Source organism: Lytechinus variegatus, chromosome 3 (assembly GCF_018143015.1).
Source record: "Lytechinus variegatus isolate NC3 chromosome 3, Lvar_3.0, whole genome shotgun sequence".
Classification (NCBI taxonomy): Eukaryota; Metazoa; Echinodermata; class Echinoidea; order Temnopleuroida; family Toxopneustidae; genus Lytechinus; species Lytechinus variegatus.
In genome coordinates this window covers 60365132-60379232 of record NC_054742.1, presented here as the reverse complement: position 1 = coordinate 60379232, position 14101 = coordinate 60365132, and the positions used below count along the sequence as shown (strand labels likewise).

At 34.8% G+C, this 14101-nt stretch overlaps 1 protein-coding gene across 1 annotated transcript in view; it reads left to right on the top strand.

Annotated features, from left to right (window-relative positions):
- Positions 1–14101, top strand: part of LOC121411541 (plexin-A2-like) — a 92857-nt gene that overhangs the window by 29549 nt on the left and 49207 nt on the right. The window contains exons 7-9 of the mRNA XM_041604326.1: positions 2834–2993; positions 7875–7971; positions 12465–12579. Of these exons, the coding sequence (XP_041460260.1) occupies positions 2834–2993; positions 7875–7971; positions 12465–12579 (372 nt within the window). The remainder of the gene's footprint in view (positions 1–2833; positions 2994–7874; positions 7972–12464; positions 12580–14101) is intronic.

Below are 14101 nucleotides of genomic sequence, written 5' to 3'. Positions count from 1 at the left end.
CAAAGCCTAGAACAACCAGATGTTTGTCTCAAGGAAAAATCATTAATGAGCCCCAGAAACGTAAAATGTCAACTACGGGTAATTGAATAGCCTGTGGATTGTCTGCCCCCCAATAGCCAGTTTCATTATCGGCCATCTCCGCAGAGAGTTCCACAAAATGCGAATACCTCTTGTGTATTTTGTTCTGTTGGAAAGGGTCTGTACACGTAATGAACTGATACTGCAGTTAAGTAGGTGTTCTCATACATTCCTGATCAGGAGAAATACTGGTAATAAAAATGTTCAGATTTATCCAAAAGGATTGCGGGATTAGTCAACACAGTTAACAACAGTGCACTAAGACATTTTATGCACTTTTCTATTCTTTTTAGATTTTGTATGGAAAGGATGTATTACACAGGGGCTCAGAACTCCCCCTTCCCTCAATGTTTCAATAATTGTGTGCAAAACATAAAAAAAACTTTTATCTGATTGTGGATTTTTTTTGCTTGGTTAGCGCCTCCCCCCCCCCCCCTTTTAAAACCCTTTGTGTGCCCCTTGATACAAGTACTTTACTTTCAAACTGGAAAAAAGGTATTCTGTTGTGAATTTGAGGTGTGAAAGCATATTTTTCAATAGAATTAAGTGGGCCTATTGCATTATTCATTCATTACTTCCTTGATATGGTGTCAGTTCTTTGCTATCACATTGCAAATATCTCTGTGACTAGCGAGAGTTCTCCCTATTTTGAAAAGTTGTTATAATTATACGTGTATTTTTCTTTTGGGGATTTTGTACTTTTCTTTAACAATATGTCTAAATATCAGGTATTTTTCATGAAACGGTCGGGTATGAAAGCATCAATTGTGAAGAGATTGAAGAGATACTGGATTTAGAGTGCTTGTATCTAGATGATGAACTCCTAATTGCAGAGTTCTGCCATGATCGAAAACCATCATGACAGCTACAATTCTTGAACCTCGGTTGATATTGTCAGATGTCAGGCAAATTAATCTTTTCCAGGTCACACATTTTGTCTGGATCGCGGTAATAACAATGCACATAGATCTTCAAGATGTGAGGCAGAGTACAAGTATGGATTATAAATATCATGCCGTGAAATATTATAAGTGTCATTGAAGTAGTAGTATAGCAATCACCAAAACACGTGGTAATGTCATATCCGATCATATAAATGTACAAAAGTTCATTGGTATATTCGTTGGTCGGTCGTATCAATGATACAAAGAAAACCACAGGAAACCGGCTATCAGGGGAATAGTCCATTACGCTTCTTCTTGAAAACGAATTGTTTGGTTTTTTCTTTTTAATTTGGTGAACTGTCATGGCGACTGTGGTTTCTGGTTCCGTGATGCCGGTTGGGATGTTATTCGCATCAGTGTGTATCCTAAAACCCAGGAAACGGCGATTTGGTTGCCTCATGTATCCTGAATTATTGCATAATGATTTATAGAAATAAGGCCTTTTAAGTATATGATGTAATACAGGCCCTCACACTAACTTTGGGGGAATAGGCTTAAAGGTCAAGTCCACCTCAGAAAAATGTTGATTTGAATCAATGAAGAAAAATCAGACAAGCACAATGCTGAAAATTTCATCAAAATCGGATGTAAAATAAGAAAGTTATGACATTTCAAAGTTTCGCTTATTTTTAACAAAATAGTTATATGAACGAGCCAGTTACATCCAAATGAGAGAGTTGATGATGTCACTCATTCACTATTTCTTTTGTTTTTTATTGTTTGAATTATACAATATTTCAATTTTTTACGAATTTGACGATTAGGACCTCCTTGCCTGAAGCAAAAAATGTTAAAATAATGGAATTCCACGTTTTCAGGGAGGAATGAAACTGCATTTCACATGACAATGACAAGAAAATAAAAATATTTCATATAATAAAATACAAAAGAAATAGTGAGTGAGTGATGTCATCAGTTCCTCATTTGCATACCAACTGAGATGTGCATATAACTGTTTTGTGAAATGAAGCGAAATTTTAAAATGCCATAACTTTCTTATTTTACATCCGATTTTGATGAAATTTTCAGTGTTATGCTTGTTGAATTTTTCTCTTTTTATTCAAAATCAAATCAAGTTTTTGTTGGGATGGACTTGTCCTTTAAAATGTAATCCCTGGCTTCCCATGGTGCTCTCAATTGGTCACAACGGATTAAAATCGTAAAAGTTGGTATGATCCTAATTATAAAAGTAAAAGTTTTCAGTTTTGGGCACCTAGCTGGACAGCGTTCCATGAAAGGGCTTGTGAGACGTTTTTGTTTTCTAACAAGTCCCCTTTTATCTGACAGTTGCCACAGTAACAGTGCTTCTCTGCCAATTAAAATTAGGTAATGTCAGATCTGACAGCTTGTCAGATGAAAACGTTAATGAAACGCTCCCCTGAACCTTTGTTTTGGGTGCATACATGTAATCAGAGATGCATTAATCGGAACCTCTTCAGTTCCAAAAACTGAGGTTCCAGCAGGCCCGGCTATTCTTATGCATGCTACATGTAATTTCAAGCTTTGCTGCAAAGACAGAGTAATTATCTGCCCCTCTTAAAGAATTTTTGGATACGTCTGTTTTACCTGTATGGTGGTTTATTTACATGTACATGTGGTAGGCCTACTCTTTGAGTGGAGTGTTTTATGAAATTATACATATATGTATGTGATTATCTTTGTTTAAAGCAAGAGATGTGGTTTGCCTAGTGTAATAATTTTTTTACACCTCAATAGCAATACCTGTGCATATACAGTATGACACTGAAATAGCCCACATGTACATGTAGTCAAGGAAGCATCACTCCATATTTTGTTTTCTATTTATCCAGATCGAGATCACTGTGAGTCAACTACCACCCCTCTCAAGGGTCGCTGGATATGAATGTCGCTTTGATGAGATGCCATCCAGAGTAACCAGTATACAGGGCAATCGGATCACATGCCAGACTCCTGCCCCTGATCGCATCCCTGATATAGAACCGGGTGAATGTAAGTACATGGTAGATCGTTGATTGGTCTACACCCGCTTGGTCTACATACTGTTTCATCTGATCCCACATGGTCTAATCCTGGGGGGCCGTTTCATAAAGCTGTTCGTAAATTAAGAGCAGCTAAGAACGACTGGTGAACCTTTCTTACGCGCTAAACTATCACCAATGATTATACCGTTTACCACAAGAAAGGATCACCAGTCGTTCTTAAAGTCGCTCTTATCTTACGAACAGCTTTATGAAACACCCATCTGGTTGGTCCGTCTTATGGTATGACTGCCATCTAGCCTGTTCACCATTTTGTCTAGTTTCCATTTGGTCTACCACCATTTAGTCTTTATGGTGAGCAGAATGGTTTTAAATCATGTTTTGATTATAAGGAAAATGAGAATTATAATCGATAAGCCTCATTGCAGTAGATAATTCAAGCTGAATTATAAGGAAAAAATGAGAATTGGACAAAGTAAGAAATAATGAGAAGGTAAAAATTAGAAGAAGTGGGCTCTGGACGAAATGAGAATTGGACAAAGTGTGTAGTACAGACATGCCAACCGTTCCCATTTATTGAGTATTTGTACCTCTTTTTTGCTATGAATACACCAATACCTTTTTTGTATGATTTGTTACTTTTTTTTTATTTCCAATCATGGAGTATGTATTGAATGTAGTGCCTGACACTAGCGCCGGTCCTACAGTCCCAGACCATTAAAAATCACTGTCGGGCCAGTAACTTTTGCATGAAAAGAAAAATAAATTCTTGTCTACGAACCCATGTTTAAAAGGGTGAATTATCAAGTTTTCAAGTGAGTCATTTCACATTTTTTTTTCACTGATCTCACTACAACAGTTTGGCGATTGTTACATTGAGAATTAAAAAAAAAATACTCTTCATTTTTTTGTCAAATATATTTTTTCCTTACAAGAGTAATTTTTTGGTTGTAGAAGGTTTGCAGGTCTGGTAGTAAAGCAAGTGTAGTTTAGAGCACAGGACAATCTTAATAGACCAAATGGGTCTAACCCAAGTGGTAATAACTATCTCAGAAGAAGACCAACTGCTTGTGGATTGACCAAGGGAATATTAACGGTTTCTTTCTCACATCTCTCTCATAAACCAGAGCATTTCTATGTTTATCTGTCATTGTCACTGTCATTCACAAGTATCGAGTTGAATACTAGGTGAAAGCCTCAAGGCTCCATAGCAGACAAGAGCTCACTATCATAATGTCAAGTACACTTATAAACTGAATTAGGGGCATCCATAAGTGTATCCTGAATGAATGATTAGTGTCCCTTGTCTCTTTATAAACAAGGAATTGAGTTGCGGTATTGATACAAAGTACATTGTATTTTCTTTTCCTGATGAAAAGAAAGATATTCTCAAAGTTTGATGGATAATTCTTCACAATATAGGCAATATGTATTTGATAGACATATACAGTATACATTTTTTATTCTAAAACTTGTCAGTAAGTATGATTTATAGTTTGACATTGATTTCTATTTTCAATTAATGCATAAAATTTGAATTTTACAGCTGAGAATAATAAACGCCCTCACTAAGTTTGTTTTATATATCTGAATAAAATGCATTCAATTTCAAAAACATATTCTACCATGAATAGTGATTGCTTTTAGAAAGTGAGATACAAATTCCATGCTTGAAAAGTGATTTGATCATTCATTTTCCTTTTTGGCAGAAACCCATTCCTGGTTTTAATTTCAGAAAATATGAATCATGTTTCGGGATACATGTACATGTATGTCTATACTCTTTTATTTGAAATAAAAATGAATAGATTTTGAATACCGAAACACAATACAGGCTTCAGGAATGTTTGGGATTTTTTTTTATTTAAGTCAATTGTGGATCCAGGATTCTTTAAAGGTGAGGAGCATAGAAAATTGATTTTTGAAAAGCGAACAAATGAAGATTATTACTGCCGAAATTGTGTAAATATTACTTTCTTAAAATAAGTACAAAAATTGTCATACTTTATATCCTTACAAAACTGACAATTACCCCATACCCCATAAAAGGATAAAGTGAGTAGATAGGTATGTCAAAGATCATAAGATATAAAAACCTAAGAACACAATCTTATAAATATAGGCTCCCCTAAATGAAAAATAAAATAACATAAAGAAAAAAGGTCTACATTACACTCCATCAAGGTATTGATTTACATCCCCACTCTCAAAATTTGATATTGGGGAGGGGTACTGAATCCCCTTTGCCCTCATCCCCCTTCCTCATCCACACTTTTGAAAAATAGTATCCAATGTTTTTTGTGTGTGTCTTGATTAAGATGTAAACATTTATCAACATTAAACCTTCTTGCTTATTGAATTTTATTATTTTCTACATCATAATTATGCAGGCAGTGTATAATAAAACTGTTGTTTATAGTCTCTGTCAGATTATGATTTAAACAGTGGCCATGATGTTTATAGGAGAACCCATTCATAAACATCGTAAAAACGTTGAACATAAACTTGTCATGGCCACAATGTGCTGTCACATGATACTGCACATGACAGGAACAACAGTGTGACCCAATGGCACTTGAATGATCATTGGAAGAGCTGTGGTGTCTATCGCCTTGTAATCAGATGGTCATGCGTTCGAATTCCATGACAGCCTTACATCCTTTGGCAAGGCATTAATCCACACTCTGCCACTCTCCTTCAAGGTGCAATATGGGTACCTTTTAGGATGTGAAAGTCATTGTAGCATGTCAAGCATTGTTTGCACCTCAATGGCGACACCGCGTAGCCAGGATTTCATTTTGGAGGGGGCGGTAACAACACTTACAGAGCGCGCAAAGCGCGCTACCTAGGGGGTGGGTGCAGCGAGGGGGAGTTTCCCCTCCCGCGCGAAGCTTTTGTTTCATAAATTAAAATGAAAAGGAGCCTTCTCTCTTGTCTCTAGTGCCTATTTCAGCTCCAATTCAGTTGACTCATTGTGATTTTGAACATTGTTTTCATGAACCTTAATTTGTTTTCAAAAAGTGATTGTGAACGCACAAAAAAGGAATACATTGGAGGAAATTAAAGTAATAAAACCCTCGCGCAAAGCGCGGAAGCTAAAGGATTTTATCATTTTTTTTTGCCATGAAAAGGGTCCCGACTAAAGGGTCTTCTCAAAGATATATTGAATACTTCCCTTGGAAAGATCAGATTTGATTACAAACAATTTAGCGACAGTGCATATCTTTAACTCGCAAAACAGAGGAGAAGAAGTGTATATATGCCGGGAGAAAGATATTCAGCCCCGCGCAGAGCAATGAAACTCTGAAATTTCAAAGGGCGGACGTTTCATCAAAATAATGCAGATACGTCTAAACCACCGTCGGCTCTAATTAAAATGATTTTCTAAGATTATTGAACTTCTTTATGAGGAAATAGTGCGCAAAAAGTTGAAACTTCTGTGATTTATTGAAATTAAATTTTAAAAAAGAGGATTCCTAATTTCTTTGACTTATCCTGAAGTGCTTCATTTTGAATAATAAAGAAACTTAAGTGTCATTCAAAATTTCAAACTGAGGGCGCAAAACAGGGCAGGAGATGAATGTGAAGGGAAATGACATGAAGTTTAATATAATTGAATAAAAAAAAAAATATTGTACTTCTTTATTTAATACGACGCGAATTTTAGGAACCTGTTTGCCCCAGAATTATGGTTGTTTGGTAATGAGCTGAAAAGCAGGAGAAGTTGACTTTATGGAGGTGGCGGCAGAAATTGATATAAAATTTTACCCGCCCGGAGCCGACCCGACCAGAAGTTGCGCGATCAATTTAAAAAAAAAAAACTTCATATACTTTGGCGTAGCCTCACTCTAATTCCATGCCCTAATGGATACATTTAAACTTTAACCGGTAAGAAACACATATACCTGAGGTGGAAAAACAGGGTTAGAGAAAGGGTGGGTGAAACAATGGAGAATTGCAATATTGTCATTTAACGGCGTGTAGCGTGGAAGAAAAATTCATATATAAATTTAGAGCAAGAGTGATGGAGTTTCTCTTTTAAGAAAAAAAAAGAATGAAAAACACAAAGCTACCTTTCTTCCCTTTCCTCCCTTCCCTTTTTTTTCTCCTCTCTCTTTTTTCCCTTCTTTTTTTCTTTTTGGGGACATTTTTTTTTGGGGGGGGCGACCGCCCCCCCCCTGTCTACGCGCCTGTCAATGGCGACTCCGTGAAATACTCCCCAGGGAGTGGAGCTTGTGCATACATTGTGTGCGGGAATAAGTGATTGAATCGGATGACCAGGGTAATAATAAATCTGCAAAATTGCTAAAACACATAAATAACTAGATTATTCTTATCATTGTCATACATGCATGTGCCTTCACACCCACATACATGTAGGCCTGAGTCATGTCAGAATTTTTTTGTTCCTGAATCTGCCGGTGTTGCGCCGTTCGGAATCTGGTATCCCGATAAATGGATTCATGAACGGGGAAGCCCAAAGAAGTCGCAGATTATACATTATTGATTTCATAAAATGAAGTCAATATTGTATAATCTGTGACTTCTTTGTACTTCCCCGTTTACTCATTTTATTTTAATAAACAAACATTCATTTAAAGATCAAGCACATGGATGTCTGCTCCCAAAATGAGTATTACCTCTGAAAATGCACTGACAGTTCCTAACATATTTTTTCATGAACAAATGAGCAAATATCCAATTATTGATTTTCTGAGAGATGTATGTATAATCCATGTACATATGTATTTTTAGGCTAGTCTCTGTCTGAATGGAATTCCATTACCACAACTCAAGATTCATTTTGTATTACTATTATTGCTGTTCCCCTCAATTGGCCTTTCATATAATTTCTCCGCTGTTTAACCGTCTTGGCTTGTATTGATTGCAGCTGCTGTAACAGTTGCCCTGAGCATCTATTCCAACGAGACCGGAGTAGCCTTTGTCGAGACTGAATTGAATTACTACGATTGCTCTCTAATCTCAAGGTAATTTTTTTTTATTCTTGAATAGACTACAGAGAAATTGCTTCTAACTATATTTATTGGACTGTTAATTTTTGTCACACTATAAATGGATATTCTTCTATTTTGTTTTATTTTCATTTTTAAATTTTTTTCCCATGTTTAGGGACAATTTTTTTTGTTTTACTGGTAAAATGATAAAAATTGAAAATCGGTTCGCTCTTGTGAAAATTCATTGAATTTACCATTGCACAATGCAATTCGTGTTCTTGCTGTGTACATTTTCTATGACTAAACAGAATTTTCAGGAATGGAAAAGACAATTTGTTGATTTGGAAATCATTGTTCTTAAATTTCTACTATCACTTATCATTAGCTCTACAATATTCATCATCATCATCTTCATCGTCACCATCATTTGAAAATACTTCAATATAATAATAATAATTCAGTTGTATTAAACTTGAGATGTTGTGCTTTGTGTTAAATTGGGCCCTGGCCATGCAGTATACCATCTATTTTTTGTGAGTCACATGACATTTGCTCCAATGGAAAATCTGCATGTTATTAAGTCAACCATAAAGCTGAACCTCCAAAACTAAATAAACCCTATCCTTTTCTTTACATTATTCTGAAATAAAAACTCTATTACAATCCTCACTCTAACCCTATGCCTTCTGAGATAGCAAGGCCGGAGCAAATGCTGTGTCACCATATTTGTGAACTTCTTTTTCAGTGTTTTTTCATTACATTCTCAAAGTCATTTCTATACATGTGTATTTCATTATTTACTAATATACTATAAAATACCCTTAGTTTCCTTACATGATTTGTAAATTCCCCCTTTTCTTGTTGTTTTAAGACCAATATTGATGAGAATCCCTCATTAGACACGGTGCCACATGTCTTCAATCATTAGTTTTCATATTGATTTGTTCAGTTCATTAATCAATTTGGCTGTGAGGGATTCCATTTATAATCTCTTTATCACATTTTCTGCAATTATCTGTAATAATTCAGGTAAAATTGATTTTCTGGTTATCTTTCGATTTTCAGTTTTCTCAATATGAATGGTTTTCAGTCTTTTATTTGGGATGGTGTGGAGCCTGCTGCATAAAGTGATTTCAGTGTAGATCATGATGCACTGGCGATGATGATGTTATTTTAATAAATGGGGAAAGGTTAGAAAGTCTTGAAATAAGTCAAGGTCAGACTTTTTACAGGGGGGGGGGGGTGTTCATACATGGAGATAAAGGATCATTGCCCCCAGAATGTAAAAATATCAATGTGATTTGCAAAAGCCCCCCACCCTCGAAATGCTTATATGGGTCAACTGATACAAAATGTTATTTTGAGTGGACCAAAGAAAACAAAAAATCAGTAGGGGATGGGCCTTGTCCAGAAAACGTAAATTTTCTCTTATCATATTGTAGGCCCACATGCACACTAAAAAATTACTCATGGTATACATGTAGGTCTACATTCTAGCAATACATGTACAAGTATTGCAAAATTAAAGAACAAATATTATTATTTCCAATTCCAGGGGTGTGTGCAAATGATTTTCAGTCAGTGCTTAAATACTGCACTAAACTTGATTTAATTCATTACACATGTGAGCCGCCCCACTTTATGTTTTATCTATCATGTTGGTATTTTTTTACAATAAAGATGCTCTTGTTTCAACTTCAGGCCTTCAAGAATTGTCTTTAACAAAATAAATCATAGTAGAATATAATATGGAATCTTTTTCTACAAATGTTTATTCCATTCTATAAAGAATGTTTTGATATCTGATATTTCTTCAATATTTTCATGTATGTAGTTTGAGACAGTTTCTTTGATTTTATCTATTATTGACGGAAGCTACTATTTTTAGATCTGCTGGTACATGCATGTCTAAAAGGAAGTGGCAGTACCTTTTAAAACAAGGAATTGTAAAAATTCTGATAATGATTATTTTTTTTGTGTGTGTACTTTCAAGAGGAAGGAATTTTGAAATAAAATATTTCATGAGAGGATGTTTAGTAGTAGAGATATATGGCCGTAATTGATTTAATCAATTTCTCATCAATAATTTCAAATTGTAGTTTGAGGCAGTTTCTTTGATTTTAAGTTTTTTAGTATATATCAATTTTTTAACAAGAGCTATTATTCTGAGATCTGCTGGTACATCTATAAGGAAGTGCCAGTACCTTTCTAAAGGGAAGGAAAGGTAATGATAATTTTTTCTTCCATGTTTTTTGTTTGTTTAATTGTGTACTGGTGAAAAATGTGCCTACAAGTAGATCTACATGTAGGCCCTAATACCCTACTTGTAGTACTCGGTATCAGATTTCAAATAAAAAATAAGAGAGAGATGAGGAAATACATTTTACATTGAAACACCTTTTCTAATGCAGGGAATAATTTTTCCTGGTTTCGCATCGCAATTTGCTCCACATTTTTGAAAGATTGCTATGCATAAAATCTTTTGTGTAGCATATTTTTACATAGGACTGTACATTAATCAGTTGAGAAATTTGTAAAGCAAAATTATTCCCTGCTGATGTACATGTAACATCAGGATGTAGCCCTGTGAAAATCATGCAGTATAAACTTAAGTAATACTGGATATGTACCAAAGATTTTACCTGCTACAGAATATATGTATTTTGAGGTTGAGCAAATAGTGTTGATTTGAGAATTTATTGCTCTAATTCAGCTGAATGTGTTTTTTGTGGTATACAGTTGAGGCCAAAAGTTTAATTACACCCATGGAATTCTGTGAAATTTGTTCGCTTGGGAAACATTGTAAAATTCTATCTTGATATGTCACCACTGAACCAAAAAGTGTTATCTCAAATGTTTGTGTTGAGAAGTAACAGCACAAATATGAAATGTTTTTGTCAAGTTTTAATTTTTAGTTTGTCTTAAATTTGAAGATTTTTTTGAAAAAATAACATATATTTTTCAGCTCCTGACGGCAAAGCAATGTGATGAAGGGGCATGACATACCCATTTGTTTGATATCAAATTCGTCATGATAGCACAAATATTTTATAAGATACAGTAAATTTTATGATGTTTGGCAAAATTTGTCAACTTTTCTTTGAATTTCGTGGGTATGTGAACTTCTGGCCTCAACTGTATGTGAAAGTTATCAGTCTATAATTTCTGTTGACTGTTCCTCTTTGGAAAAAAGGAAGGAAACTCATCTATACTTTGTGGCATTTGTTTGTTGTTTCATCGAGGAAACAACAAAGAGGAATTTAAATCATTTGCCTATTTAGAACCAATTGATTTTGTACAATGTATGAATGAAATAGATTTCCTTCCCCTTGGCACATCAGATTCATATATATCAATGCTTAAATACATATAAAAAGTTTCTGTGTTGATCACCACCTACTGTGTTGTTGTGCATTTTGTGAGTTATCACTCCCTACATGTATATATATATATACATGTAATATACATGGTTAGGTTGATTATGAAATCAGAAAAAAAATATGTATAGATAGATTTAGATATTCCCACCTAGAAAAAAAAAATAAATATATTTGTTGTTCCTGAAAATGGCCCTAAACAGATGAGTGGAATGAAGAGGGGAAAACAACTGATGAGATTGAATGCTCTCCTAAAGTAACCGAGTAGTGTTTCATGAAAAATAATTATTTTGGGGGCTATTTTTCACAACTTACTGAATTAATCTGCAACATTGCATAAGCTTTGACGTTGAGATGATCATTTCCAGGGCTCTTTTGAACATTTGAGGGGGGGGGGGCTAAATTGCCCCTGGGCTCTTTATTTTCCCCTGTTGTGTATGCATTTCAATCTGTGATTATTTTTGTGGTTCTAGCTTAAAGGACAAGTCCATCCCAACAAATATATTTGAATAAAAAGAGAAAAATCCAACAATCATAACACAGAAAATTTCATCAAAATTGGATGTAAAATAAGAAAGTTATGAAATTTTGCTTATTTTACAATAATATCACAAAATAGTCACATCAATGATGCCCCTCACTATTTCTTTTTTAATTGTTTGAATTATACAATATTTCAATTTTTACAGATTTGACAATAAGGACAAACTTGACTGAAATTCCATATGTTTAGGGAGAAATAAAACTTTGTTTAACAGGACAATAGGGAGACAATTAGAATATTTCATGCAATAGAATACAAAAGAAATAGCGAGTGAGTGATGCCATCAGTTCCCTCATTTGCATACCATACCAGCTGGGATGTGCAAACTGTTTTGTGAAATTATAAAGGGAAACTTAAAACTGTCTTATTTTACTGTACATCCAATTTGATGAATTTTCACTGTTATGCTTGTTGGATTTTTCATTTCTGATTGAAATCAACTTTTTGTTGGGGTGGACTTGTCCTTAAAGAAATTTGATTAAACTTACACACATTGCCATGAGATTGTTAGAAGTACATGTATGGTATTTGAAAAGGACATGATAGCAATGTAATACTTACATAAGGGTACCCAAAATGACCAGTATCGCTTTCCCTCTTTCCAGCTGTACGGCATGTATGAATAGCCCCTGGGCCTGTGATTGGTGTATCTATGACAACAAGTGTACTCATGACCAATCGACCTGCCAGCAAAATGACATCGTCATATCTTCAAATGATGTAAGTGGAAATGAATATTTCTTTATTTTATCTTCCATTGAGGACTCGAAGCATAGTGCTCATGGTATAAAGCAGTAGTATGTTTTAGTTTGAATGTTTAGAATGATGAATGAACAAGAATGATCTATGAAGAGACCAAGTTAATTATATATATATATATATATAATATATATATATATATATACATGTATATATATATATATATTTTTGTTGAAAGCTTGAGTTTCCTGTCACCTTTTGATAGTTATTAAACCTTTCAATATCAGGGAGTGGAGGAAGGGGAAGGGGTGATATATGACAAAGAATATCTTGGGCATAAGTCTTGCATAAATGCCAATGCACTTTGTTTGTATCAATTGACTGGGTGATGGGACTATCGGCGTGTTTCTACAGAGAATCTTGTAGCAGTATTACCCACGCAAGTATCAAGAATTCCGGAAAACTTCCCTGTAGAAACAGACGCGATGCAGTTTATTGATAAACCGCATCGCGCAAAATACCCTTTCTCATAACCACCTCTGGGCGGTGGTTATTGCTGTGTTAATACGTTTAACTTTTCTGTAGAAACACACGGCGAAAAATAGCATATCGTGTCTGGCGGAAGTGTGTGAACCGAGAAGTGCAGTTTTGCAGTTCATTTACACGTTCTGGCCTTTTTGTTCTCACCAGCTGACATACCACAATGCATTGCGAGGTAGGCCTATAGGTTGAATTTCCCAATTTCCGATTGACGCTGCATTTACGACGCAGAATGTGAGTTAATTGGATTATTCGCGCTGTAGAAATAGGTTGGTTTAAGCGCGATACTGTTTTTCAATTCCCGGAAAAGATAAACCGTTTTAACGATTCTCTGTAGAAACACGCTGAATGACAGAATGTCACTCAGTTTCCACAGACTCTTTGACTTTCTTAAAACAACCAATGGGTGATGTCTTAATTCCACTGGTGAATGTCCAATCTGCTAATCAGCCAGTCCCTGACCACAGCTTTAGACGAGCTGTGGAAGCTGCAAAAATTGTGATTTGATTCTTTTATTCAGATCTGAATGGTTTTATTTTTTACATGTGAATATACCCTGTGTTAAGCTGTGTAATGGACAATGTAATAAATTTGCTTTCAGTTTTCATCTTAAATCATTAATAGATTGTGTGAGGTATGACTGATTTATGATAATTGTCCATTAGTAACTCTTGCATAGGCCTAAATGGTCGTCAAATCAATTGGTAGAATTCCATATCATTATTTTATAGAGGGTTGTAAATCACCTTCTATTAAAATTAGTTGTGTTTCATGACAATTAATCGTCAGTAATTTGAATGTTTATATTGATGCATCTGAGCAGACTTCTTCGCAGTCCAGTTCTGAAGAGTAGATAAGTACATGCACCTGTAATTAGTTGATTTATTTGATTACCATGATTGATACCTGTTTCAGTTCTTTATAGTATTAATTAAATATCGATTACAAATGACTTTTGGTTTTGATCCATTCACTTAATTTACAAACAAAAACTTGGTATACC